The sequence below is a fragment of the Xyrauchen texanus genome, chromosome 7, assembly GCF_025860055.1.
Source record: "Xyrauchen texanus isolate HMW12.3.18 chromosome 7, RBS_HiC_50CHRs, whole genome shotgun sequence".
NCBI lineage: Eukaryota > Metazoa > Chordata > Actinopteri > Cypriniformes > Catostomidae > Xyrauchen > Xyrauchen texanus.
Genome location: NC_068282.1, coordinates 25,442,212 through 25,469,275, shown reverse-complemented (window position 1 = coordinate 25,469,275; position 27,064 = coordinate 25,442,212). Strand labels below are relative to the sequence as shown.

The window sequence follows — 27,064 nt, the reverse complement described above, 5'->3', positions numbered from 1 at the left end:
AAATACTCAGACCGGCCCGTCTGGCACCAACAACCACGCCATGCTCAAAATTGCTTAAATCACCTTTCTTTCCCATTCTGACATTCAGTTTGGAGTTCAGGAGATTGTCTTGACCAGGACCACACCCCTAAATGCATTGAAGCAACTGCCATGTGATTGGTTGATTAGATAATTGCATTAATGAGAAATTGAACAGGTGTTCCTAATAATCCTTTAGGTGAGTGTATATGCTGTAGTTCTATTGTGGAGAATATAATTATGACAGTCCAGTGTGAGATAATAAAGTATAATAAATTATGTAATAAACCTGTTGTTTTTGTTAGCAAAGTACATAATACATAAGTGCAAGTTTAGTAGTTCAAAACCATGCATTTTTTTTTTTTTTTTTTTTTATGAATTACAAAAATATTATAATACCATATTATATTCTAACCATCCCAAAGCCAACCGAACTGTGCTTCAGTTGGTATCTTACCACTTTGTAAATGATCAATGTATCCTTTTATCCCCCACTGGCAATTGTTACAATTGAGGTTGTGTTGTACTAATCATATGTTGTGCTATGCAAAAGTTGTTGAATTATTCAATAATAATAAAATAAAAAAACAACAACAATAAAAAGTATCACCCATAGAACACGATCCTTTGAACAGTGCAGTAGGTGGCAGCCATGCTGCTAAAGAGTGGATCGCCATTAAACAAGAAGAAGAAGCGAGGTCTTCTTGAGTTGCACTTTGTCCTCCAAGCCGATTAGTGTCGCTGTAAAATTTGTCTCATCCACCGTCCACCATAATCTCCCTAAAGACAAATATGTGTGATTCGTCTCCTTTGTTGTGATAAAGTAACGAGACGTCCTGTGCCATTACTGTTTTATATATATATATCTATATCTATATCTATAGATATAGATATATATATCTATATAATTTTTTAAAATATAAAAATCAAGCACATTTTGTCTCTCTGTACTGATCAGCCGTAAGAATGAGTGGCGGAGTGTATGGAGGAGGTAAGTGGGATTCTGGAGAGAGAATCGAATGAATGAGTGCGCCACGTTTATGAGCGAAGCTATTCTTCAAAACTAGCATGACATGATCATTTCTGTTCTGTTGTTTTTATTTATTTATTTTATACCAAAAACTGCTCTATGCCAATGTTTTATATTTGTATGCGTCATAAAATTCAGTCTACAGCTGGATATTCTTTCATGCATTATTGTTTGCAATGCATTACCCTATTAGTTCTCAGAGACCTAAGCAGTAATATATTTTACTTTTAATCCTCCTTGAAAGTGTTCTGTTTGTGTATGCAATTTCTTTGTCCACCGAAACGGTTGTTGTGATAGTAGAGTGTTAGCTACTGTTATCTGCATTTTTATATTTATTTTATTATTATTATTTACCATTTCTAATAGAAAAATAGGAACCATTTAATTGATTTAAACAAAATTTGTAATTCTGCTACAGTGGATCTCTGAGTGTTAAAATTATTGGATAAATAAAGACGTTAAATACAATAATGTCTTCGGCTTAATTTAATAGAAACTGAGTGTGTTTTATTTTAAAGCTGTATCCTCATCTGTTTCTCTTTGGTTATTGATATAGATGAAGTTGGAGCTCTTGTCTTTGACATGGGCTCATACTCCGTGAGAGCTGGGTATGCTGGAGAGGATTGCCCCAAGGTGTGAATAGATTAAACCAATTATTGGTTTAAGTTGAAAGTTGATTCTGAGCAGGATTTGTTAATGTGTTTTGTGGTGTCTAGGCTGATTTTCCCACTGTGATCGGTGTGACTCTGGACCGGGAGGATGGCAGTACGCCGATGGAGACAGATGGAGAAAAGGGCAAGCAGAGCAACACCACCTACTACATCGATACCAACCAGCTCAGAGTCCCCCGAGAAAACATGGAAGTCATGTCACCTCTCAAAAATGGGATGAGTATGTTGTTTTTTTTATTTTTAGAACCAGTGGAAATAAATGTATAAACCAGCTGCAAAATAAATAATGCATTTAAATTAATAGTTTACCCAAAATTACAAATTCTCTCTATAATTTACTCACCCTCATGTCACATGAACACAAACAAAGATTTTTAGAAGAATATTTCAGTCTGTAGGTCCATACAATGTAAGTGAATGGTGGCTAGAAAGTCCAAAAAGTACATAAGGCAGCATAATCCATATGACTCCATTGGTTAAATCTTAAGAAGCTATATGATTGGTGTGGGTGAGAAACCACTATCAATCAATATTTAAGTCCTTTTGTACTATAAATCTCCACTTTCACATTCTTCTTCTTTTGTTTTTGGCATTTCACATTCTTTGTGCATATCACCACCTACTGGGCAGGTTGGAGAATTTATAGTAAAAGGACTTAAATGTTGATCTGTTTCTCACACTCCTATCAAAGTCGTATGGATTACTTTTGTACTGCCTTATGTCATTTTGGAGCTTCAATGTCTTGGTCACCATTCACTTGCATTGTAAGGACCTACAGAGCTGAGATAGTCTTCTAAAAATCTTTGTTTGTGTTCAGCAGACGAAAGAAAGTCATACACATCTAGGATAGCATGAGGGTGAGTAAATGATAAGAGCATTTTCATTTTTGGGTGAACTATCCCTTTAAATATAATTTGTTAAATGTATTCATGCCTCCATCTTCCCATCCCACGCACTTTTCCCATCTGAAGTTGAGGACTGGGACAGCTTCCAAGCCATTTTAGATCACACCTACAAAATGCATTTCAAATCGGAGCCCAGTCTGCATCCGGTCTTAATGTCAGAGGCCTCGGTATGTTCGTTTTCTGACAGAGAATAAATGTAATCTTCAGACGTCATACATGAGCCACCAGCTGGGAGGTTATACTCATGTCATCTTGTTTTCTCCTTATCTTGCAGTGGAACACTCGAGCTAAAAGAGAGAAGCTGACTGAGCTAATGTTTGAGCATTACAACATTCCTGCTTTCTTCTTATGTAAATCGGCCGTCCTGTCTGCGTATCCTTAATCTTAAAATTGTCTGACTAGAAAAGATGTTATGTAGTATATTTAGCATAACTTCATAGGTAGTTAATTTGGGTTATGTATCTGTTATAAAGGATATTTTTATAGGGGTCATGACATGAGGAATAAAAATGTCCTTGATCTTTTGCCATATAAGAGGTCATTATACTTTAAAAACATACCGTACGTTTTGTAACTCAACTTCCTTACTGCAAAAAGAGCATTTGTTGAAGCCAAGCTGCCAAAACGACTTGTTCTCTACTTCATCCACATTGTGATGTCACACTGTGGTAGACATTTGCATCTGACTGCCTCCACCTCAACACATCAACGCCTACTTTACCTTATTACTTGCGTAGCCCGCACAGTAACTGTGAGCACTGAGATGGCAAGGAGATAGAGAGCAGATCAGTCAAGAGGAAAGAGCCAATCATAACAATGGGTGTTTACTGTTAAATCTTAAAGAAGCAGAACCAAAACAGAGCATTTCTGACAGAGGGTCACAATGAGCAGGGTGACTTTTTTTAAATGTAATCCATTACTGATTACTTAACAAGAAATGTAGTCAGTTACATAATCCAATTACAGCAATATAAATTTAATGTAATGAGAATAATTTTCATTACTTTTTTTACCACAGGGGCACATATGTTTAGTCAAGACAAAATCAATATGATCTCTAAAACTTTAAATTATGCCTTGAATGCAAATAGAACATGTTTGAGTCCAGTTGTGTTTAAGTTTTTTTCTTAAATGATAAAGGTTGAGGAGGGGTCATTTTTTCAGCTTCAATACGGAACAACATACAGGACGTCCTGGCAAATATAGTACTGTTCGCATTTGGAACCATGCAAACCAGGGGATTCTATGCCGTACCAGCAAGGATGAGCAAATCGTGTCAAATGACGAGGGCCGCGGATTTCTTTGAGCACGAAGGCTCATTTTAAAATTAACTAATTTGAGCTAACATGGCTAATGTGATTTCTGTGTGGCTCTTTTAACTTAAAATTCTCATGTCCTTGGATAATGAGAGCGTCTTCACAGCTGGAAGGCAGAAATTCCACTAAACTTTAATCTTGTTTCGCTTTTCTCATTTAAAGAGCGAATAATGTCGAAATTTCCAACAAAATAATGCATGTTCTTCCATGGCCATCGCGATGTAAATTGTCTGCAGGTTTTAATCTGAGGGTACGCACATAAATCTGCCTAACGCCCGTTTCACACATAATCCGTGTGCAGTGCGTATGCGGTACGTATACGGTACAGGAGCAGCACGCGCTATAGTGCTTTCACATATGTTGCGTTTGCAGTGCGCTACTGATCCGCAGTTTCTGTGTGCCACAAAATCAAAAATGTGTAAGGAATTTTTATTTTAAACCCAAACGTTAAATTTGAGATTAAGGCATTGAAACAGTATGGAAATTCATTTTAATCATTGTGATTCTTTGTTTTACATGTAGTTCGAGTTGAAGAAAAGCTATCGCGCTATATCTGTTGCTAAGAAGGAGAAGAATGAGACGCATTTGCGTTCACTCTGTCTTTTTTTAGGGTAAAAAATCATATAGGATGGCATTTTTCAACTTTTGGGACTATAATCATTCTTTTTTGTTTTTCTTGACCCTGTAATTTAGTAACTGTAGAACACGTTAACTGAAATTATGCGTATATGATGAAATGATTACTGTTTCTTGTCAATCTATGTCTATTTTAATGTGAACAATGCGCTGCCACTTTAATTCAGTGCGGTGCAGCACAGCAAAAATAGACTCGGTGCGTAAACGATCGCTGCACTGCTGTATACGCACCGCAACTGGATCGACGGACTGCATCCGCGTGCAGTGTAAAAGCTCTAACCTGTTAACATGGGTACGGAAAAAAATACGCACCGCATACGCACTGCAAACGGAGTATGTGTGAAATGGGCGTAATACACCTTATATGAGGGGTTCCGGGGGCATGCTCCCCTGGGAGTTGTTTTGTGCGAAAAAAACAACACCAAAGCGTTCAATTCTGGTGACTTTGAGATAAACATTTGTTTTATTCTCTTGAGTGAGTAGCATTCATGTAACTATTGTCTCAAGCATTTATTCCAGTAACCGTTTAGAACAGACGCGTTTCTAGCATCTAAAAATGCAGCGCTCCTGTGAGAGATGCTAAAAACAAAATGAAACGCGACACAGTTGTCAAAATACATCCATCTAGAGAATGTTTATAAGGAAACGATTGAAAAACAGCACGAGCCATGCAAAAACAAGTTCAATTTGAACAGCCCCTTGTTCACACAACACAACACTTACTGAAGTTTCTCAAAGTTAACTCTCAAAAAGACATACTTTTGTTTCAGTTGATTGTTGGTACATTTCCACTGTATCCAGCACCGTTTGTTATCTGTATTCGTAAATATCCCGATACTGTTTTACTGTGTGAGAAACCGCTCCAAATGATTCAGTGAGAGAGCGGCCTTGTACGAATTGTACTTAATCACGAATCGATTCAGACCGTTTTACAAGTCGTATGGCCATTCACTGACAAGAACCGACTCAAAAGAATGATTGATTCGCAAATTGGGCATTGCTTGTTCTTTTAAACAGCCAACAGAAATGCGGGACAAATTTCATAATTGGTGAAATATTCTGAGTGTATATATTTTCTCAGGTCAGTCGGAGGGGGTCATGGTACGCACGTGCGTGCGGCCATACAGCTGCAGGCACCACTGATGAAGCATTTGTTTGCCTCGAGAGCAGAGTGCTGATGTGAGACAGGTTTTGTTTGCGCATACGACAGTAGGAGGCGCTCCTGACTCAAGTGAGTCATGAGAACCCAAAGAGAATGCGCATCTAAACCATCTCTCGCTCTAAACAAACAGATGTCTCCATCACTTTATGTCAGGAAAATTCACCATTTCTTTTATCAGAAATTAAAACTCGTAATCCTGACAGTAATCCTAATTTTCTTAAAAATGCAACTGTAATCTTATTATGATGGGGTTTTATGTAACTGTAACGGATTACAGTCACCTAATTTTATATCCTGATTACCTAACTCCATTACAAGTAATCCGTTAATCCCCAAGCATGACAATGAGCATGGAAATTGATATTATAATTGTATAAATATATGGAAAATAACTTTACAAATTGTATAAGTGAACCACAAGGAAAATATTAAAATAATTAAAAAAGGCTTGTTATGATCCTTTAAAGGTGATCGGGATAGGGCAGCACATGTTGAATCCTTGACTCAAGAGTATCAGTTTTGCCAATGGGCGATCCACAGGTTTGGTGTTAGATAGTGGAGCAACACACACAACTGCTATTCCAGTGCATGATGGTTATGTGCTACAACAAGGTAATTCAAAAATGTGTATATTTTTGTTTTTCAATTGCCTTTTGATGACATTTCTATAATTATATATATTTTTATGATCTTCCAGCAATCGTCAAGTCCCCTCTTGCTGGTGATTTCATGAGTATGCAATGTAGAGAGCTGTTTCAAGAGTTAAACGTTGAAATAGTGCCTCCATATATGATTGCATCAAAGGTGAGACCTGCTTAGTTTAGTCTTTTCAGTACAAATGATCATATTTGTTTGGAAGCGAAGTAAGGAATTGTTTTGTTTTTGTGCTGAAACAGTGGTGGGTAGTAGATAAAATATTTACAGAATAGTTTGTGGTGCTAGTTACAAACGTTGTTTTTTTATTAAAGGATTCAGTTCGAGAAGGAGCCACTGCTGTTTGGAAGAAAAAAGAAAAACTACCTCAAGTTACTCGTTCATGGCATAACTATATGTGTAATGTAAGCATTAGAGTAACATGAACAGACTGAGTAACTCATGGAGACAGTCATTTATAATAAATGTGGCTGCGTGTTGTTTCAGACTGTCATACAGGATTTTCAGACCTCTGTGCTACAGGTATCAGACTCACCCTATGATGAACAGTAAGTCTAATTATTTTCTCAAATTAAAATCAAATTTTTTTGTCATTAGTAACTGGGTTCTTGATGATTTTTTGTTGCTAATGATGGTGGATGTTTCTTAAAGGAATAGTTCAACCAAATATTAAAATTCTCTCATTTACATTCCCTCAAGCCATCCCAGATGTGTATGACTTTCTTTCTGCTGAACATAAAGATTTTTAGAAAAATAATTTGGCTCTGTAGGTCCAAACAATGGAAGTGAATGGTGGCCAGAACTTTGAAGGTTTGAAAAGCACAAAGCATATTCCATAAATTCCTTTCTTCAGAAGCAACATGATAGGTCTGGGTGAGAAACAGATCAATATTAAAGTCCTTTTTTTTTTTTTTTACTATAAATTTTCCTTCCTGCCCAGTAGGGGGAGTATGAAAAAAGAATGTGAATCGCCAAAAACAAAAGAATGTAAAAATTTAAGTGGAGATTTATAGTAAAAAAATATCGTCAACATTGATCTGATTCTCACCCAAACCTATCTGTTCACTACCGAAGATATGGATTTAACCAATGGAGTCATGCGGATTACTTTTATGCTGCCTTTGTGCTTTTTGGAGCTTCAAAGTTCTGGGATATGCAGTAGTAAGTCATACACATCTGGGATGGCATGAGGTTGAATAAATGATGAGAATTTTAATTTTTGAGTGAACCATCCCTTTAATGGATGGAGGAAAACACCAAATTGTGATGTCTTCTTTACAGAGTAGCTGCCCAGATGCCCACTGTTCACTATGAGCTGCCTAATGGATACAACTGCGATTTTGGAGCGGAAAGACTTAAGATCCCTGAGGGTCTTTTTGATCCTTCAAATGCTAAGGCAAGAACAACCCTCTGTACACTGTCCATATCTCATTGCTCATTAAGAGAGGGCTCCTTTTTAATCTAACTCTTCTTTCTTCATCCTATTCTCAAAGGGTCTGTCAGGGAACACCATGCTGGGAGTTGGCCACGTTGTGACCACCAGTGTTGGCATGTGTGACATTGACATCCGACCAGTAAGATTTCAAAGATCCTCTCAAAACAGTGATTTTCACATACATTTACATTCACGAGTTGTCTCTGTAGAGGTTTGCTGTAGCAATTCTGCTGTCTGTTTGTTTTAGGGTTTGTATGGCAGTGTGGTAGTTACAGGGGGAAATACTCTCATCCAGGGCTTCACAGACCGACTTAACAGAGAACTTTCTCAGAAGACACCACCGGTGAGTGCAGAGTTGCATCCGTTTTTTTAAGGTTATCAGTTTTATGTCCATTAATTCTTAAAAGTGATTGTTGCAATAACAAGTTTGTCTTTGCTCTGTGCAGAGTATGCGTTTGAAGTTGATAGCCAATAACACAACTGTGGAGCGCAGATTTAGTGCCTGGATCGGTGGCTCCATCCTTGCATCACTGGTAAATAGTGTTCACCATAGCACATACCCTTCATTTCATATAGCAACATCACAGATTTGAAGCTTATTATTTTAATCAAATGATTGTGGCTCAAAGGTTGTTTGTCATCTTCAGGGAACTTTCCAGCAAATGTGGATTTCAAAACAGGAGTATGAAGAAGGTGGTAAACAATGTGTTGACAGGAAGTGCCCTTAACCAGCTCCTTCAACATCTGCTTGCCTTCAGAATTTCAAAGATATTGATGAAAATAAAAACACCACGTCAAGAAAACCTCCTTAGTTGACTCAGGAACTAAGGACACTTGTTGTTGTTGTTTTTTTTTTAAAGTGCAAACCATATTTTAAACCATTGCACTTTTTCTACTCCTCCAGACAATATTTTCATATACAATTAGGCAACACAAACCTTTCTGACCACCTGAATAGTTTTAAATAAGTCACAAGTTGTAATGTTTTTTTGTTATATGGAAATGGTTACAATGCTTCAAACTGTATCATTGCATAAGACAGTTGAATTTGTTATTTTTAATTTACACCAGAATAACACTTCCTCGAAAATACACCACAGGAAACAAAATATTTGTAATGCTTTTAACAATTGATCAGCACATTAGGGAATAAATTGTTTTTGCTAAAACTAAATGTATGCTATCTCTATTGGAAAAATTATTGCAATGATCTTTTTGGTTGGATTGAAACCTTTAATCTTTACATTTCAACTCGTTTATTGGTATTAATATAACAACTGAATATAATTTTGGAAAAAAGCATACCAAGAAAAGCAAAAGAGGAGCAGAAAATTATTTGAAATTCTAATAATCCACATATTTAGAGCGAGTTGAGAAACACAACCATGTAAAAATAGACAACACAACAGTCATGTTGATACATTTATTTTTATAACTGTACAACAAAAGTTTTCCCTCCAAAACTGCTGGAGAAATGAGAAAGTATTAGATTTTGAAGAGGAAATATTAAATGTGAAAAGCTCATTTGTCTTTTCAAAGGTCTCATGCCAGTGCAGTCTTTTTTGGGAATATATCTGCAAGCCTTTTTTGGTTTCCCTTTTCTCTTTTTTCTTTCTGAATTTTGGTCTTCATATATTTTTCAAGGCTCAACCTGAAATTGAAAAGTTGTAAACATTATTCACCTAATTTATCACATTGATTATATGTAAAAGAGAAGAAATTGTCCAATAAATTATCTACGAGCATAAAAACTTCCAGATCAGCTATTTCCATGAATCATCCTATATTAAATAACCGCTTTTAAAGCTGAAGTATGCAATTTCTGTAACACTAGCGCAACCGGACAGAGCTGCAAAAATAATGTTTTAAAAACAGCTTACTGAATCTGTACCTCTTTTTAAAACCATCAGATTGTCCTGCCCTCAACTCATGCCATTGGTAATGTTGTTGGGGCGGGTCGCTTAATAAATAATGTGCCACAGATTCACAGTGTTTACAGTTTTAAAGAAAATGAATCTATGAATGGCTTACTTAAAGTTGTCTCTGCATATTAAGCTGATAGAAGTATTTTAACACTGAAAAAGTGACATTCTTCAGCTTTAAATGTTAGAGTTAATCTATTTTAAATTGGTATTTTTATTTCCACTATTTAACCACTGAGATTAAGAATCTCTTTTACAGAAGTTTCCTGGCCAAGACAGGCAGCGGCAGATGATTTGGTCTTAAATAACATGATACAATACAAAATACATTCTCAAATGTTAAAAAAGAAAAAAAATATTTAAAAACATTTACCAATTGATATGTCTCTCTCAGATTCTTGATTAAGATATTTAAAAGCACACACTGACACTAGCCTTTTTATTTTTAAATCATTTTGTAGAATGTTCCAATCACAAAAGCAGCATACCGAAAAGCTTGTTTCCCTAATTCTGTTCTAAAAATAATTGAACCCAAAGGGTTTAAAAATTCTGAGAGTGTAAGAAATACTTCACAGCAATTATCTGTTGGGTAAGAGAACAGAGATATGAAGGCAATAGGCCCAAAATTGATTTATAGATGAACAGATACCAATGCTTTAGTCTATGTGTGGACAATGAGTCCCAAGTGACCCTATTATACAACTCACAATGATGAGTAGTAAAGTTACAATTTGTTATAAAAAGTGTACCATGATAAATAGTGTCTAATGAACATAAAAGAAAGGATAGTGCAGATTTATACAAAACATCTCCACAATCAAGCACAGGCAGAAAAGTAGCTGAGACTGGTTTCTTTTTTGAATCAAATGAAAAACAAGACTTATTTCTGAAGAAATAACCTAGCTTTACTTTGAGTTTTGTTCATAACTGATTTAAATGATACTTAAAATATGATGATTCATGAAGTATAAGATATTTAGATACAGACTTTATTACAGTACCCTACAAAGTGTGAAGAGATTCTAGATTTGTTGTTGATTTCTTAAGAGTTGAAAAACATGGCTTTAGTTTTATCGGCATTTAAATAAGTTAAGGTATAAAGCCTTTGTTGCACAACATCAATTGCATCAAACTACAGTGATCAAATGAGTTGAATGTAGTTGATGCACAGCTAGATGTATAGTGGGAGCACAACAATAAATACCAGTGTCGTCGTCATAGAAAAGGCAATTAATATAAATTGTAAATAGCGGCCCCAGAACAGACCCGAGGAACACCCTTGGTGATCTGTAAAGGTGCAGATGAGCAACCTTCCTTCGCACCCATTGTGTTCTGTCATTTAAATACTTTGCACACCAAGATAAATTGTTATTGGATAGTCCTATATTTTTAAGTCTTAAGTTTCAATATTTCATGATCAACAGTATCGAAGGCCTTAGATCAATCAATAAAAAGAGATGCACAATGATGTCCTTTATCAAGGGCCTCGATTATGTCAATCATGACCTTCATAGCAGCTGTAGTGGTACTGTGTTTTTTCCTAAAACCTGACTGATTATAATATTATTTTCAGATAAATACAAAGACAATTGTTCACTGATAAGAGTTTCTAAAAACTTTCAACGAAAGCAGAGTTTAGGGTCTATAGTTTTCCAATTTAGTAGGATCGCCACCTTTTAACAAAGGAATAACAAAGGCAGAGTTCCACATCTTTGGGATTTCATTTGAGTATAAGGAAAGATTAAAGATATACGTTTATGGAGGAGAAATAAAGTCAGCTGCTAATTTTATAAATAAAGGTTCTAATTGATCTGGACCAGCTGACTTGTATCTAGTTATTTGAGAGCTGTTTGAACCTCATGTATGGAGGACAAAACCTGCAAAAATAATAAATAAATACATACATAAATAAATGTAATAATAAGAAAATAAAGGAATAAATGTCTTGATAAAACAAATAGAATTTGTTTTTTTAATGAAAGTTATTCCTGAATTTATTTTTGTAGACTTTTTTTTCCCCTTTATTTATTATTTTCTCTTTTTATTTTTATTCTTTCATTTGTTTTTTTATTATTATTTATTTATGAATTCATTTATTTTTATATTTATTTATTCCCACCTGTATTTATTTCCATATTTAAATATTCCCACATTTATTTATTTTTATATTTATTCCTATATTTCTGTCTCTTGTATGATAATGATGTGGGTGGGTCCTGCTTACCATTGGCTTATTGTAGATTGAAGCGTATGCTCGATTACTCTTGACTTGTTTTGATGTGACGTTAGGTCATGGCCATATCGTGTAAACTATAGCTATTTGTGGGGCTAAAAACATAAGAGCTTAAGTCAATCCAAGATTTATTGGTCACACAAAAATAAAATACATGGGGAGCTGTTTCTTCAACAAAACCACAAAATGAGCAAGTTTCATAAATGATATGATTTAACCTTGTCCTTTTCTTTTTTTTCTGTGTATATGACTTCATATGATTATGAATATGACTACATATGATGTCCGCAAATCCGTAATATTGTTTTCTGTTGTTATGATTGTTCATTGTAAAAGACACAACCATGCTTCATTTCCCTGATCGTTTATGTACAGTGAGGAAAATAAGTATTTGAACACCCTGCTATTTTGCAAGTTCTCCCACTTAGAAAACATGGAGGGGTCTAAAATTGTCATCGTAGGTGCATGTCCACTGTGAGAGACATAATCTAAAAAAAAAAATCCAGAAATCACAATGTATGATTTTTTAACTATTTATTTGTATGATACAGCTGCAAATAAGTATTTGAACACCTGTCTATCAGCTAGAATTCTGACCCTCAAAGACCTGTTAGTCTGCCTTTAAAATGTCCACCTCCACTCCATTTATTATCCTAAATTAGATGCACCTATTTGAGGTCATTAGCTGCATAAAGACACCTGTCCACCCCATACAATCAGTAAGAATCCAACTACTAACATGACCAAGACCAAAGAGCTGTCCAAAGACACTAGAGACAAAATTGTACACCTCCACAAGGCTGGAAAGGGCTACGGGAAATTGCCAAGCAGCTTGGTGAAAAAAGGTCCACTGTTGGAGCAATCATTAGAAAATGGAAGAAGCTAAACATGACTGTCAATCTCCCTCGGACTGGGGCTCCATGCAAGATCTCACCTCGTGTGGTCTCAATGATCCTAAGAAAGGTGAGAAATCAGCCCAGAACTACACGGGAGGAGCTGGTCAATGACCTGAAAAGAGCTGGGACCACCGCTTCCAAGGTTACTGTTGGTAATACACTAAGACGCCATGGTTTGAAATCATGCATGGCACGGAAGGTTCCCGTGCTTAAACCAACACATGTCAAGGCCCGTCTTAAGTTTGCCAATGACCATTTGGATGATCCAGAGGAGTCATGGGAGAAAGTCATGTGGTCAGATGAGACCAAAATATAACTTTTTGGTCATAATTCCACTAACCGTGTTTGGAGGAAGAAGAATGATGAGTACCATCCCAAGAACACCATCCCTACTGTGAAGCATGGGGGTGGTAGCATCATGCTTTGGGGGTGTTTTTCTGCACATGGGACAGGGCTGACTGCACTGTATTAAGGAGAGGATGACCGGGCCATGTATTACGAGATTTTGGGGAACAACCTCCTTCCCTCAGTTAGAGCATTGAAGATGGGTCGAGGCTGGGTCTTCCAACATGACAATGACCCGAATCACACAGCCAGGATAACCAAGGAGTGGCTCTGTAAGAAGCATATCAAGGTTCTGGCGTGGCCTAGCCAGTCTCCGGACCTAAACCCAATAGAGAATCTTTGGAGGGAGCTCAAACTCCGTGTTTCTCAGCTGACAGCCCAGAAACCTGACTGATCTAGAGAAGATCTGTGTGGAGGAGTGGGCCAAAATCCCTCCTGCAGTGTGTGCAAACCTGGTGAAAAACTAGAGGAAACGTTTGACCTCTGTAATTGCAAACAAAGGCTACTGTACCAAATATTAACATTGATTTTCTCAGGTATTCAAATACTTATTTGCAGCTGTATCATACAAATAAATAGTTAAAAAATCATACATTGTGATTTCTGGATTTTGTTTTTAGATTATGTCTCTCACAGTGGACATGCACCTACGATGACAATTTCAGACCCCTCCATGATTTCTAAGTGGGAGAACTTGCAAAATAGCAGGGTGTTCAAATACTTATTTTCCTCACTGTATATATAAAGTTCTGCAATAAAAAAAATCTATAGCTGACTCTTCACATATATCTAAAGAGTTGCGCAACTTAGCGAATGAAGTCGATAACCATGCATCAAATGACTGTGTTTCATTTAGAGTAGAGGTGCTTATTGATGGTTTAGGAGAGCTGTAGGCCGGAATAAATGTCGAAGCACATCCTGGATTGTTAAACTCTCTGTAAAACGTTTCCCTGCATATTCTAAATCTGTACGAGTCAGGGAGTGCTAAGGTGGGACGTCCATCTTATTTGCTTCCGATAAGTACTATTGAGCTCTCAACCAATGATGTACTGGAGCTACGTAAGGACCACCTCCCTCATTTCCATGTTGCACACAGAAAAGTACAAATAAATACATGTATAAATAAATATGGGAATATATAAATATGGAAATAAATATATGTGGGAATAAATAAATATAAAAAATAAATGAACAAATAAAAATAAAGTAAAAAATAAATATAGAAAATAATAAAGTAATAAGTCATACAATAATAAATTCAGGAATAAATTTAATTAAAAACTAATTATATTTGTTTTATCAAGACATATATACCTTAATTTTTTTATTACATTTATTTATTTATTTATTATTTTTGCAGGTTTGGGCCTCCATATTCATGGACGGTAAACTGTCAAAAACTAAAATTAAGATTCATTATATTTCTCTCTCCAGTCAATATCTGATTTCATATCAGTGATTTTAAGTGCTTGAAATACAGATCCAGTATCAACAATGTGCTTATTAAAACAATCAAGCATTTGAGCTTTATCTTAAATTTTGGTGAGGCTGTTCTTTAAACATGGAAGCAATGTATTATTTTTAGTGCCAGATAAGGAATCAATATTGTTCCAAAATTTCATTGATTTAAATTCAAATGTTGTTTCAGAAAGGAAATATTCAGCTTTAGTGCTTCTAAACGGTACTGTACATTTATTTCATTATTGCCTAAAATAGAGCCAATCTGATTGAAGATCAGAGCACCTAGCCCTGGCCCATGCAACATCATGCTCATAAAGCAAATTAGATAATGTGGATGAGAACCTGGGATTGTCCCGACCTTTAACTCAAATGTTTTTTTTTTTTTTAAATGGAACATGCTTATTGATAATGGTAGTAAACCCATCATAAAAATATTTGCAAGCACACTCAACAATTGTAATCAGAAATGTCTTCTCCCAATCAAACCAAGCAAGATCATGAAAAAAAGCCTTTTTCACTAAATTGAGACATGCATCGTCTAAAGATAATATGCGGTTTTATTTTGGGTAACTTTGCATTTCTAACTAGCGACAGCACAATGGTAACTAATATCATGTGCATAAACAAACGCTATTGAATTATTGTGCGGAGTCTAGTAGGTGTATCTACGAATTGCGAAATATTACAGGTGTCAGAATAATTACATTTCATCAGACAATGGCTGATGCCAGTTCCAGTTAAAATCACCAATTAAAACGAGTTCTTTAAAGTTTAGTGATGGCAAAAGACCCATTAAAAATGAAAAAGCATCGCTAGTTGCTGTCGGCGGCCTATAACATCTTACAATATAAATTTAATTAATTCACTGCATACAAACTAAACAATACGTGGAGCTGCAGAACAAGAGATAGAGCATTCCTGGGAACACAGGAGAACACATTTCTGTAGTCTGCTAAAACACTGGGACTTACCTTGTGTAAGGGGCAACATGTGATGGTTCATAGAAACGCCTCCTTTTGTATCTCGTATTCAGATACCAGGGGATGGGGTATTCCCTATAGCTGTGCCTGTTGAACAAATATGCTCAAAATTACAATTGAATTATAAAGTTGCATTCTGTCTATCATATACACAAGATAGATGCGCATAGGTGAACAACCAGCAGCAGAGGGAATCATAAATATTCTATGGATTTATATGTTTGACCTACCACATTGTTTTGCCAAAGACATTTCTTCGCCATGCCCCTGGTCTGGATTTCTCTTGTCCTGTCTGCAATAAGCGAAGAGCATCCTCTCGCTCGTTCACAACTGTGTCGAGACGCTTCATTGACCTCTCAACCTATCAAAGGAATTCAGAATTGAACAGATTTATCCATGTAGATGCTCAGATTAATTTGTGCGCCAATATAAGATCATGCTCTGCTTTTTTAATAATACAGTACCTTTGTTTCAAATCACTGATAATTAACTGGTATGACTTCAAAAGAAATGTACATAACTTTGTCTCAACATGTCTTCTAAATTTTAGATGAATTGGTCTGTTATAAACAAAACACTGGGATAAAAAAAAAAGCCCATTAACAACTCATATTGACATTCTTAACTTACATTAACTGAATTCTGTTATCTGGCTCACATTAAAATGTAAGATTTCTAAACGTTCTGAATGTTCTTAACTCGTTTTTTAGCAGAAGCAGCCTCTGTTTTAGCTTTAACAAACTTATCAAATTCCTTGTAGAGTCAATTTTAAAGGTGAGAAAACAAATTAGTTGTTTGTTAAAAGTTTTAATGTTAGTTCCATCTTGTTAAATTAAATAATAGAATACAGAATGATCAGATAAGAGTTTTTATCTGCTGATTTAGTTACCAATGTTGGGCCGATACACTGTGCATCTCTAACCCAAACACTTTAAAACATATATATATATATATATATATTATATAAAAAAACAGGCTTTGTAGACCCAAATGCAAAACCAACTATCATCTAATTGGTTTAGGGAGAGAACAGACAAAAGTATAGCTCCTTTTTTATAATAAATCTTGACATCAGCAGTCTTATTGGTATTCATAATTAAAAGCTTGATTACACTTACAAGCGCCTTCTAGCATATGCAAAGTATTGGGAAGTGTAATCGAGCTTGAAATAACGATCGGCAAGAAGACTGCTGATGTAAAAATGTATAGTGAAAAAGGAGTTCTATTTTGGTCTGTTCTCACCCAAAACCGATTTGATCGCTTCAAAAGATGTGGATTAAATCACTTATGATACTGCCTTTATGCTTTTTGGAGCTTCAGAATTTTGGTCACAAATTCATTGCATTGTATGAACCTACAGAGCGGAGATATTCTTCTAAAAATCTTTGTTTGTGTTCTGCAGAAGAAAGTAAGTAATATACATCTGGGATTGCATGAGGGTGGGTAAATGAGAGTTTTCATTTATGGATGAACTATTCTTAAGTGCTTAAGTGAGTAGTATTCAGCTGGTCATAAGATCCTAACATGGCAGCCCCCATGAGGGAACTCTCTCCATGTAGAATAAAGCAGCTTTTTTTAAGGATATTACTGGAGTATTCATCTCATTCAAGTGGTCACGATTTTATACTTGTTTCAAAATTACAATGAATTTATTTAGGAGTAAAAATATTTTATGGAGAAAATTACTGAGTGCACCTTTAAAGAGTTAGTCATGAGACCAATAGACAGAACTTGACAAATGGTGGTTCTATAGAACTGAAATAAAAATATTCATTTTAAGCATAAATTGTAAGTATACTTGTTCCCATTGCATCAACAACAGACACTTAGGCTAATTAAAGGGGTCAAGTCATGAGAAATGAAATTTTCCTTGATATTTTGACATCAGGAGGTCATACTATAATAAAAACATACTCCAAGTTTCAGAACTCAAAACTTCCTCTTCAAAGCATTTATTGTTTCCACCCGGCAAAAGTGACATCACAATGTGGTGTTCATCTGAACAACCCCACCTTTAAACATACATTAACATCACGAAAAAAAGAGTGGCTGAGGTACTTCTACACTGAAAGTGTACTATTGTTACAATTGTTTGCTTTTAACCAACAAAAAGATTAAGATATCAAGTAAGGTCGCCAGACGTTGATGAGTTCCTGGTTCTGGAAAAGCTGCATTTTTTTTGCAATGACTGGCTTATTTAAATTATGTTTCTGAACGTGGGATTGTATGTTTGTGGCACATTTCTTTACGGATTCGTTTGGGACACAAAATTCAGGCTTTGGAAATAAACCTGTATTGAAAGATGGAGCAATATTAGACATGACAGGTGAGTAACAAATGTAATTCTAATGTTGCATTTGCCTGTGTTTGTTTGATATGTAAAGAATTGTATAGTCAGCCATTTTTATCACATAATAAACCATGATCAGGACTCCAACCCAAAGCAGATGGTGCTTATTACATGGTTACTTACCAAAGAAATACACAATAGCTCACTTAATATTAATGAGATTAATTTATTTTATTATGTAAGAGGAATAGAGCATAGAGCGCAACAAAAGACAATGGTGAAGTATACGCTAGTAAGGCTGCCAGCTGTCTCGTGTTAAAATTGTCCACCCTGTTAACATGCCGTAAAAAAAACTTTACTAACATTAAAAAGTGAATCTCAATGAAATATTATATATATATATATATATATATATATATATATATATATATATATATATATATATATACACACACACATATACACACACACAGCTTTCAGAAAGTATTCAGACCACTTTTCCACATTTTATGTTGCAGCCTTATGCTAAAATATATAAGGTCTCACAGCTGAAAATGCATATCAGAGCAAAAACCAAGCCATGAGGTCAAAGGAACTGCCTGCAGAGCTCAGAGACAGGATTGTGTTGAGGCATAGATCTTGGGAAGCTACAATAAAATGTTGGCTGCATTGAAGGTGCCCTCCATAATTCTTAAATGGAAGTTTGGAACAATTAGGAATGTTCCTAGAGCTGACCGCCCGGCCAAACTGAGCAATCAGGGGAGAAGGACCTTGGTAAGAGAGGTGACCAAGTACCTGATGGTCACTCTGGTTGAGCTCCAGAAATCATGTGTGGAGATGGGAGAAACTTGCAGAAGGACAACCATCACTGCAACACTCCACCGATCTAGGCTTTACGGCAGAGTGGCCAGACGGAAGCCCCTCCTCAGTGCAAGACACAAAAAAAGCACCTAAAAGGACAAGATTCTCTGGTCTGATAAGATTGATAAGATTGTAATGTTTGGCCTCAATTCCAAGCATCATGTCTGGAGGACACCAGGCACTGCTTATCACCTGCGCAATACCATCCCAACGGTGAAGCATGGTGGTGGTAGCATCATGCTGTGGGAGTGGGAGAACTGGTTAGGGTTGAGGGAAAGCTGAACATAGCAAAATACAGATATATCCTTCTTGAAAACATGGTCCAGAGTGCTCATAACCTCATACGGGGCCGGAGTTTCACCTTCCATCAGGACAATGACACTAAGCACACAGCCAAGACAACGCAAGAGTGGCTTAGGGACAACTCTGTGAATGTCCTTGAATGGCACAGCCAGAGCACAGATGTAAACCCAATCGAACATCTCTGTCTGGAGAGACCTGAAAATGGCCGTTCACCAACGGTCCTCATCCAACCTGACAGAGCTTGAGAGGATCTGCAGAGAAGAATGGCAGAAAATCCCCAATTCCAGGCATGCAAAGCTTGTTGCATCATTCCGAAAAATACTTGAGGTTGTAATCGCTGCCAAAGGTGCTTCAAGTACTGAGTTAAGGGTCTGAATACTTATGTCAATGTGATATTTCAGTTTTTTTATTTTTTTTTTATTTGCCAAGTTATCAAAAATGTGGTTTTTCTTTGTCATTATAGGATATGAAGTGTAGATTGATGTGAACAAATTCAAGCATTTTAGTATAAGGCAGCAACAACAAAATGTGAAAAAATGAAGGGGTCTGAATACTTTCTGAATGCACTGTGTATGTGTAATATATATATATATATATATATATATATATAATCAATATCGAGCAAGAGTGCGATATGGCCCTATATCAGCACTGCTGTGATTTGACCTCAGGCTGAGTGCCGTAGGTAATCACAGCTGTGCTGATTTAGGGCCAATTGGATGTGATATTGCTTAAATACAACAGTTCAATGAACAAGAACATTTGAAAAATTTGGCAAAACGGAGTACGGTCATTAAAACGCATTTGTGCATGGAACTACATTCTTACGCGACGGATCAGAATCTTCCATTGCTGGTTCAAACCAAATGATGCGTCCAAGCCTCCGTTAGTAATTCAAAAATGTCACTTCAGAAATAGTACCCTGGCTTGTGCTGTTTCTACCAAGCTATTGGATAAACAAGGACGGATGTGTTTGTGTGTGTGTGTGAGAGAGAGAGAGAAATTTAGCGTGTGCTATCACATGTTGCCACTCCCAAGCAGACATGCTGTCAGCTTTCTGAAGATCAGCTTTCTGAGTGGAAAAAAAGCCATCCAAGTGGGGGTTTTTCTCCCCATTTCACAGTAGCTGGTGCACAAGAGTCATTCACTATAGGAAATGCAATGTCCTCTGCCATTTTAAACAGTGTGTCCTCTCCAATGTTGAAAGTCTGGTAAGAGGCAAGCGCCTTGAGTTTGTGTAATTAATCAGTCTGTTGTGTCTCTCAGCTGTGATGAGTTATAAAGCTGAAGTTGTTCATTTAAAGCTATTTCCTACCTTTAGTAGTGTAGCAGTAATACAAGCGATCACGCGGTGCTGTTTTATGTAAATACTGACTGACGCTGACTACACGTCACCTAACTGGCTCATTTACACACAAAAATTATCTTTTGCCATCTCCTACTGGCTAACAAATGTAATGTCAAAAAATTACATGTATGAGACACATATACAGTAGCTCTTAACAAATCTGTACTCCTCTTACACTTTAGTTTAGAACAGCACGAACACAAGCAGAGTGATACACACACAGTGAAGCGTCTGAGTGATGATGGTGCGAGACCATCAGTACTCATGGAACGTCTCTCGTCCAATCAGATTTGAGGACTGGAACTAACTGTTGTATGTATGTATGTATGTATGTTTAATATAAATAAATAATGCATGACATAACCCATTTTAAACCACATGGTTGTGCAGTGAGTGTAATAATTGTACATTTCTAACACTCCAAATCTTTTATATTTTTCGTACCTTTTTGATGCGTTCTGGACTAGGCATCTGAACACACTGTCGTTTTGCCTCCTGTTCTATAGTGAGTAGCATGTTCTTTTCTTTCAAGAGAACATACCTAAGAAACAAAATAGGGCATGAGTTATATTATTTATTACAACTAGTGTACTAAATCTACAAACTACAAACAGTACACAATTACCATAATTTGTGTAAGTCTTCGTTACTTTTTGACCTAAGCTGTTTGGCAGTCCATGGGGCACCTATGGGGTCACAAAATATACAATAACACGAACTACACAAGATAATGTCATGTGATGATAAAACCTGGTTTATTAAATGGTACCTGATTTAACTGTTGTTTCACCCCAGTTCTCCTGGAGGTCAAAAAATTCTTCCAGTCCTTTTCTGCCACAGGACGTATGGAGGGCTCGACTATACATGGGACTTCGAAACCACCATGTATCATGCATCTGTCTACATTATGAGAAATACGGAACGAGATTAATTATGTCGTTGAATGGAGAGTATTTAATATCTTACTGGTTAAGACAATATCACGATACACTGACATTTTAACTTGACATACTATAAACAGGAAGATCATACCTTTGTGGACAAGAGTGAAATCTGGACAGAACTTGAGTTGCATGTTGAGGTTGTGTGTATGAAGACACGGTGAGAACGCGCTGAAATTGTCTGCATATAGCAGTCAGGCGGCATGTTATAGCCGCAGCCATCTTGACAAACAAATGTCAAGAACGACGACGAACCACGAACGGAAGCGTATAGAGCCATCTATCGGTCGAGTCTAGAATATAACCTCCTGGGGTAGGGTTACACAATCTGTGCGTAAGGTCTCAAATGGGTTAAGACGTGAAGTTCACATTAAGGGCTTAGTAACTACTAGTTAGTTTGTAGCAAGTCAGTGCTTAATTTGGTGGCTCCACCTGTTCTTAAGGCAAGATTTAGGTCGTAAATGAGTATTTGTCCATTCAAGACATACAGGTGAAACTCGAAAAATTAGAATATCGTGCAAAAGTTCATTAATTTCAGTAATTCAACTTAAAAGGTGAAACTAATATATTATATAGACTCATTACAAGCAAAGTAAGATATTTCAAGCCTTTATTTGATATAATTTTGACGATTATGGCTTACAGCTTATGAAAACCCCAAATTCAGAATCTCAGAAAATTAGAATATTGTGAAAAGGTTCAGTGTTGTAGGCTCAAAGTGTCACACTCTAATCAGCTAAACACCTGCAAAGGGTTCCTGAGCCTTTAAATGGTCTCTCAGTCTGGTTCAGTTGAATTCACAATCATGGGGAAGACTGCTGACCTGACAGTTAGTAGTAGTAGTAGTAGTAGTAGTTTATTTAGCCCTTAGGAAATTAGTTTTGCACAGGTGCTCCACATCACAAAAAAAAAAAAAACACTCTTCCATCACATAGACTCTCACAAAACAAAAAGAACACACATGGTTACAGACTATTCATCAATAAAATAGCAGTTGGTATGAATGAGTTCCACCTCCTAGTTCTCCCCCCCATTACTCTATATCTGCGGCCAGATGGAAGAATAACAAACTCTTTATGTAATGAATGTGATGGACAATTGATTATTGAAAAAGCTTTTTTAACAACTCGTTTTTTAAAAATGTCCTGAGGCAATATCTGTTGAACTCCAATCACTTTAGAAGCAGTCTTAGTCAGCTTAGTCATTCTATTTCTATTTGACAGGCTAATACAATCAAACCATACAATGTCACAATAAGAAATAAGTTGTGCAGAAAACCATCATTGACACCCTCCACAAGGAGGGAAAGCCTCAAAAGGTAATTGCAAAAGAAGTTGGATGTTCTCAAAGTGCTGTATCAAAGCACATTAATAGAAAGTTAAGTGGAAGGGAAAAGTGTGGAAGAAAAAGGTGCACAAGCAGCAGGGATGACCGTAGCCTGGAGAGGATTGTCAGGAAAAGGCCATTCAAATGTGTGGGGGAGCTTCACAAGGAGTGGACTGAGGCTGGAGTTACTGCATCAAGAGCCACCACACACAGACGGGTCCTGGACATGGGCTTCAAATGTCAAACGTCTTACCTGGGCTAAAGAAAAAAAGAACTGGTCTGTTGCTCAGTGGTCCAAAGTCCTCTTTTCTGATGAGAGCAAATTTTGCATCTCATTTGGAAACCAAGGTCCCAGAGTCTGGAGGAAGAATGGAGAGGCACACAATCCAAGATGCTTGAAGTCCAGTGTGAAGTTTCCACAGTCTGTGTTGGTTTGGGGTGCCATGTCATCGGCTGGTGTTGGTCCACTCTGCTTTATTAAGTCCAGAGTCAACGCAGCCGTCTACCGGGACATTTTAGAGCACTTCATGCTTCCTTCAGCAGACAAGCTTTATGGAGATGCTGACTTCATTTTCCAGCAGGACTTGGCACCTGCCCACACTGCCAAATGTACCAAAACCTGGTTCAATGACCATGGTATTACTGTGCTTGATTGGCCAGCAAACTCGCCTGACCTGAACCCCATAGAGAATCTATGGGGCATTGCTAATAGAAAGATGAGAGACATGAGACCAAACAATGCAGAAGAGCTGAAGGCCGCTATTGAAGCATCTTGGTCTTCCATAACACCTCAGCAGTGCCACAGGCTGATAGCCTCCATGCCACGCTGCATTGAGGCAGTAATTAATGCAAAAGGGGCCCTAACCAAGTACTGAGTACATATGCATGATTATACTTTTCAGAGGGCCGACATTTCTGTATTTAAAATCCTTTTTTTTTTATTGATTTCATGTAATATTCTAATTTTCTGAGATTCTGAATTTGGGGTTTTCATAAGCTGTAATATATTAGTTTCACCTTTTAAGTTGAATTACTGAAATTAATGAACTTTTGCACGATATTCTAATTTTTCGAGTTTCACCTGTAAATGGCTAGAGGAGGGCGAAAAGAACACTTCAACTAGGAAAATAGACATGCATATAATTCTATAATGCGGCTCAAGATTAACGGAAACTTATCGGAAGATCACAAGTCTCTACTTTAGTTGCAACATTTTATAAAAAAAATCAATATGAAAAAATACACCAATGGTGATATTTCCTCCTTTCTAAATTCAGTTAAAGAAGATGCTAAGCAAATTGACATAGATTCTCCAAAAATATGTGATTTACAGTTGTCTATGATTGAGATTGATTATGGAATTAGTGAATTGAAGGGCAACAAATCCCCTGGCACTGATCGTTTAACCAGTGAGTTTTTTTAAAGCCTTTAAAGGAGAGGTTATTGAATTTGTTTTGTCAGTATATAAAGAAGCTAAGAAATAGTAAATTACCCATCTCTATGACTCAGGGCCTAATAACATTATTACCAAAAACCTAACAAATATCTATTATTATTATTGGAATAACATTGATCAACAATAATGTAAAAGTATTAGCATTGATCTTTGCAGAAAGGTAAACATTTCTATATTTCTATAAAGCATCTGACACTGTGGATCACACATTTTTATTTAAACACTTGATTTCTTTTGGTTTGGGAAATACTTTATACAAGTCATTCATGCTTTATATAATGGCTGTAACAGTTCAATTAAACTCCCACTTCGCACTGTTTCAAGATTTCAAATAGATAAAGGAATTAAGCTTGCCTGCCCAATTTCCCCTTTTTTGTTTTTACTGGTCACCCAAACAATTTCTCTTCATTTTAATAAACATCCCTTCAGAGGTATACAAATAGCAGATAAACAAATTAAATGTTGCCAACTAGCAGATGACACTACTCTTTTTATGACTGTTCAGAAATTAAGAACACACTACTGTGTTTGAAAATATTCTCTTCGGTATCAGAGTTGAATGTGAATGTTAAAAAATGTGAGTTATACACACGCTCTGATCGCTAGACGTGCGTTACGGAGGATGACAAGAGAAAATTCAAATACAGTTTCCCGTAATGTTACAAAAAGTACTCAATGATAATTCTCTTCTTTATAATTAAATAACCACATTTAGGGAGACTCATGGATGCCATGCGAGGGTCGGACATATGAACGGCGAGCTCTGCGCACTTTGCTAGTTTTAATAATATTTGTGTCACAAACCGGTGTGATTCGGTACACCCTGATCCTTAATTGTTTTGGGATGACAATATATCAAAGAATTCAAAATGGAGATATTATAAGACACTTGCATGCTCAGGCTGATTCCCCTCAGAGGCAGGCTGGAAGCCCCGGACTCAATTCAGACGATGAACTTAAAGAAATCCAGCGTGAATTGATGAATGTGTCTGCAATGTTGACGAAAGTCATTGCAGTCTTGGAGGATCTGGCTGTAATATGGCGATCAATCACTTCCATGGAGGCAAAATTCACGAGTTGCTTACAAGATTGTCAGATGTTGAGAAACAGATCGATTATCTGGAGTCATCGGACAGGGAATTAGCTGCTAACCCGCTAGCGACCAAGACAGGCTTACAACGTGTTTGGGAAAAACTGGAGGATTTGGAGAATCGTAATCAGCTAAACAACATCTGAATTGTTGGAATTCCTGAGTATGAGGAAGGCCGAGATATGGGGAAATTCCTAGACGGACTCTTCCAGAGTCTGTTCGACATTACAGGCCATAAGATGATAATCGAGCAAGCTCAGAGTGCCGGCTCTGAGATCTGCTGAGGGAGACAGGCCCCCATCAATTCTTGTCAAATATTTGAGATCATACAATAAAGATCTTGCGTTATGCAAGGTGAGGAGTAAAGGAAAGATCACAAATTATGAATATATTTATTAAAAACATATTTTGGATAGAACTGGAGTATTTATTTATTATTTGTACATATTAACTGACAGAATAGTTTATCTATGAAGTAAAGATATTTATTTATTTTTTGATCAAATCACAAGTTTCAAAGAAATGTATCTTATGAATTGACTTACTATTTATGGAAAATATTAGATATTAGACAGAAATGAGACTTTATTTAAAAACTTTGAAAAACTTGAAGAATCACAAAGCAAAGAAGAAAAATGTCTTCACTTTTATTTGAATATGTCCTGTATACCCCTTATGTATATTTTTGTTGCACTTAAAAAAAGGAGAGAAATAAAAAAGAACAGGAAACATTTTTTTTAGGAACTTTTATTTTGACAGCATAATACATTACTCAGTTAGCCTGCTGGCAATAGTGGCATTTTGGTAAAATACAAGCTATTTTGACAGTTTAAAATTTTTGAAAATGCCTAAAAGGATTGCTGATATACATAAATTAATATGAAAGAAAATGCCACCTTAAACAATTAGCTGTATTTAAAAAAATTATAAAACCTGCCATTCACAACAGAAACCAGTGCACAAATTGAATTAAGTCTTATGGGGGGCCCTCGTACAGAAACCCTACACTTACCACTACCATTAAACCAAACACTAACTTTAACTCTACCACAAAATCTAACCCAAACCTAATCTTAGAAACCGCAAATTAGACTTTTGCAAGACTTAGGCTGATGGGTTGTTACCTTCTAGACACAGCCCCATCTGTCAGGCACTAGTATTAATATTTATATAGTATTATATTTACCACAACATACATTTTTCTACTTAAAAGTTAAACTTTTTATTTGTCAAATGTACAACACTGCACAAAACAATACTTGTTGACAATGAAATGTTCCAAAAGGTCCAAAGAGTAGATAAAGTTATCATAAAAGTAATTCATAAGACTCAAATGGTTCAATAAATGTCTCCTGAAGCAATCCAGATGGTTTGAGAACACATCAAGATATATCCATTGTACATATTATTGCAGTCTCTTGGCACTATCAAGTCACACTCCTTGGCAATCATGATTTCAAGCTTGATTACACTTCCTATAGCGCCATCTAGCCATAGATATTATATAGAGACTAGATGCCCTATTGGCCGCTTCGCAATGAGAAATACGGCCGCCATCTTAAACCGGTCGTACTCCTAGTTTCGTTGCGCTGCAGCAGTTAAGATGCCAGAGCACTGTGGAGCATTTTCCTGTTTAATCACGGACCATCGTAAATAGGGCCCAGGGGATTACTTTTCACAAGTAAGTTTTAACATTACCGTACTATTGGTTGTATTTTGTGAATATTAAAATTCGCCGAACCATGTGTCCAATCAGGGAAGCCCTTACTCACTCCTTCATCAGTC

At 36.5% G+C, this 27,064-nt stretch overlaps 2 protein-coding genes across 2 annotated transcripts; one reads left to right on the top strand and one right to left on the bottom strand.

Annotated features, from left to right (window-relative positions):
• The first annotated feature begins 796 nt into the window (after positions 1–796).
• On the top strand, positions 797–9,097 carry actl6a (actin-like 6A). The gene is made up of 14 exons (XM_052131128.1): positions 797–1,009; positions 1,605–1,681; positions 1,765–1,939; positions 2,691–2,791; positions 2,899–2,996; positions 6,256–6,350; positions 6,436–6,542; positions 6,707–6,796; positions 6,879–6,940; positions 7,674–7,788; positions 7,886–7,966; positions 8,075–8,170; positions 8,274–8,360; positions 8,475–9,097. The coding sequence occupies exons 1-14, from the start codon at positions 985–987 to the stop codon at positions 8,553–8,555; spliced, it is 1,290 nt and encodes a 429-aa protein (XP_051987088.1). The 5' UTR covers positions 797–984; the 3' UTR covers positions 8,556–9,097.
• A 139-nt stretch (positions 9,098–9,236) lies between these two features.
• On the bottom strand, positions 9,237–21,650 carry mrpl47 (mitochondrial ribosomal protein L47). The gene is made up of 7 exons (XM_052131129.1): positions 21,499–21,650; positions 21,236–21,366; positions 21,092–21,152; positions 20,911–21,007; positions 15,895–16,025; positions 15,656–15,751; positions 9,237–9,478 (listed from the first exon to the last, which is right to left on the bottom strand). The coding sequence occupies exons 1-7, from the start codon at positions 21,627–21,629 to the stop codon at positions 9,370–9,372; spliced, it is 756 nt and encodes a 251-aa protein (XP_051987089.1). The 5' UTR covers positions 21,630–21,650; the 3' UTR covers positions 9,237–9,369.
• Between the last annotated feature and the right edge of the window lie 5,414 nt (positions 21,651–27,064).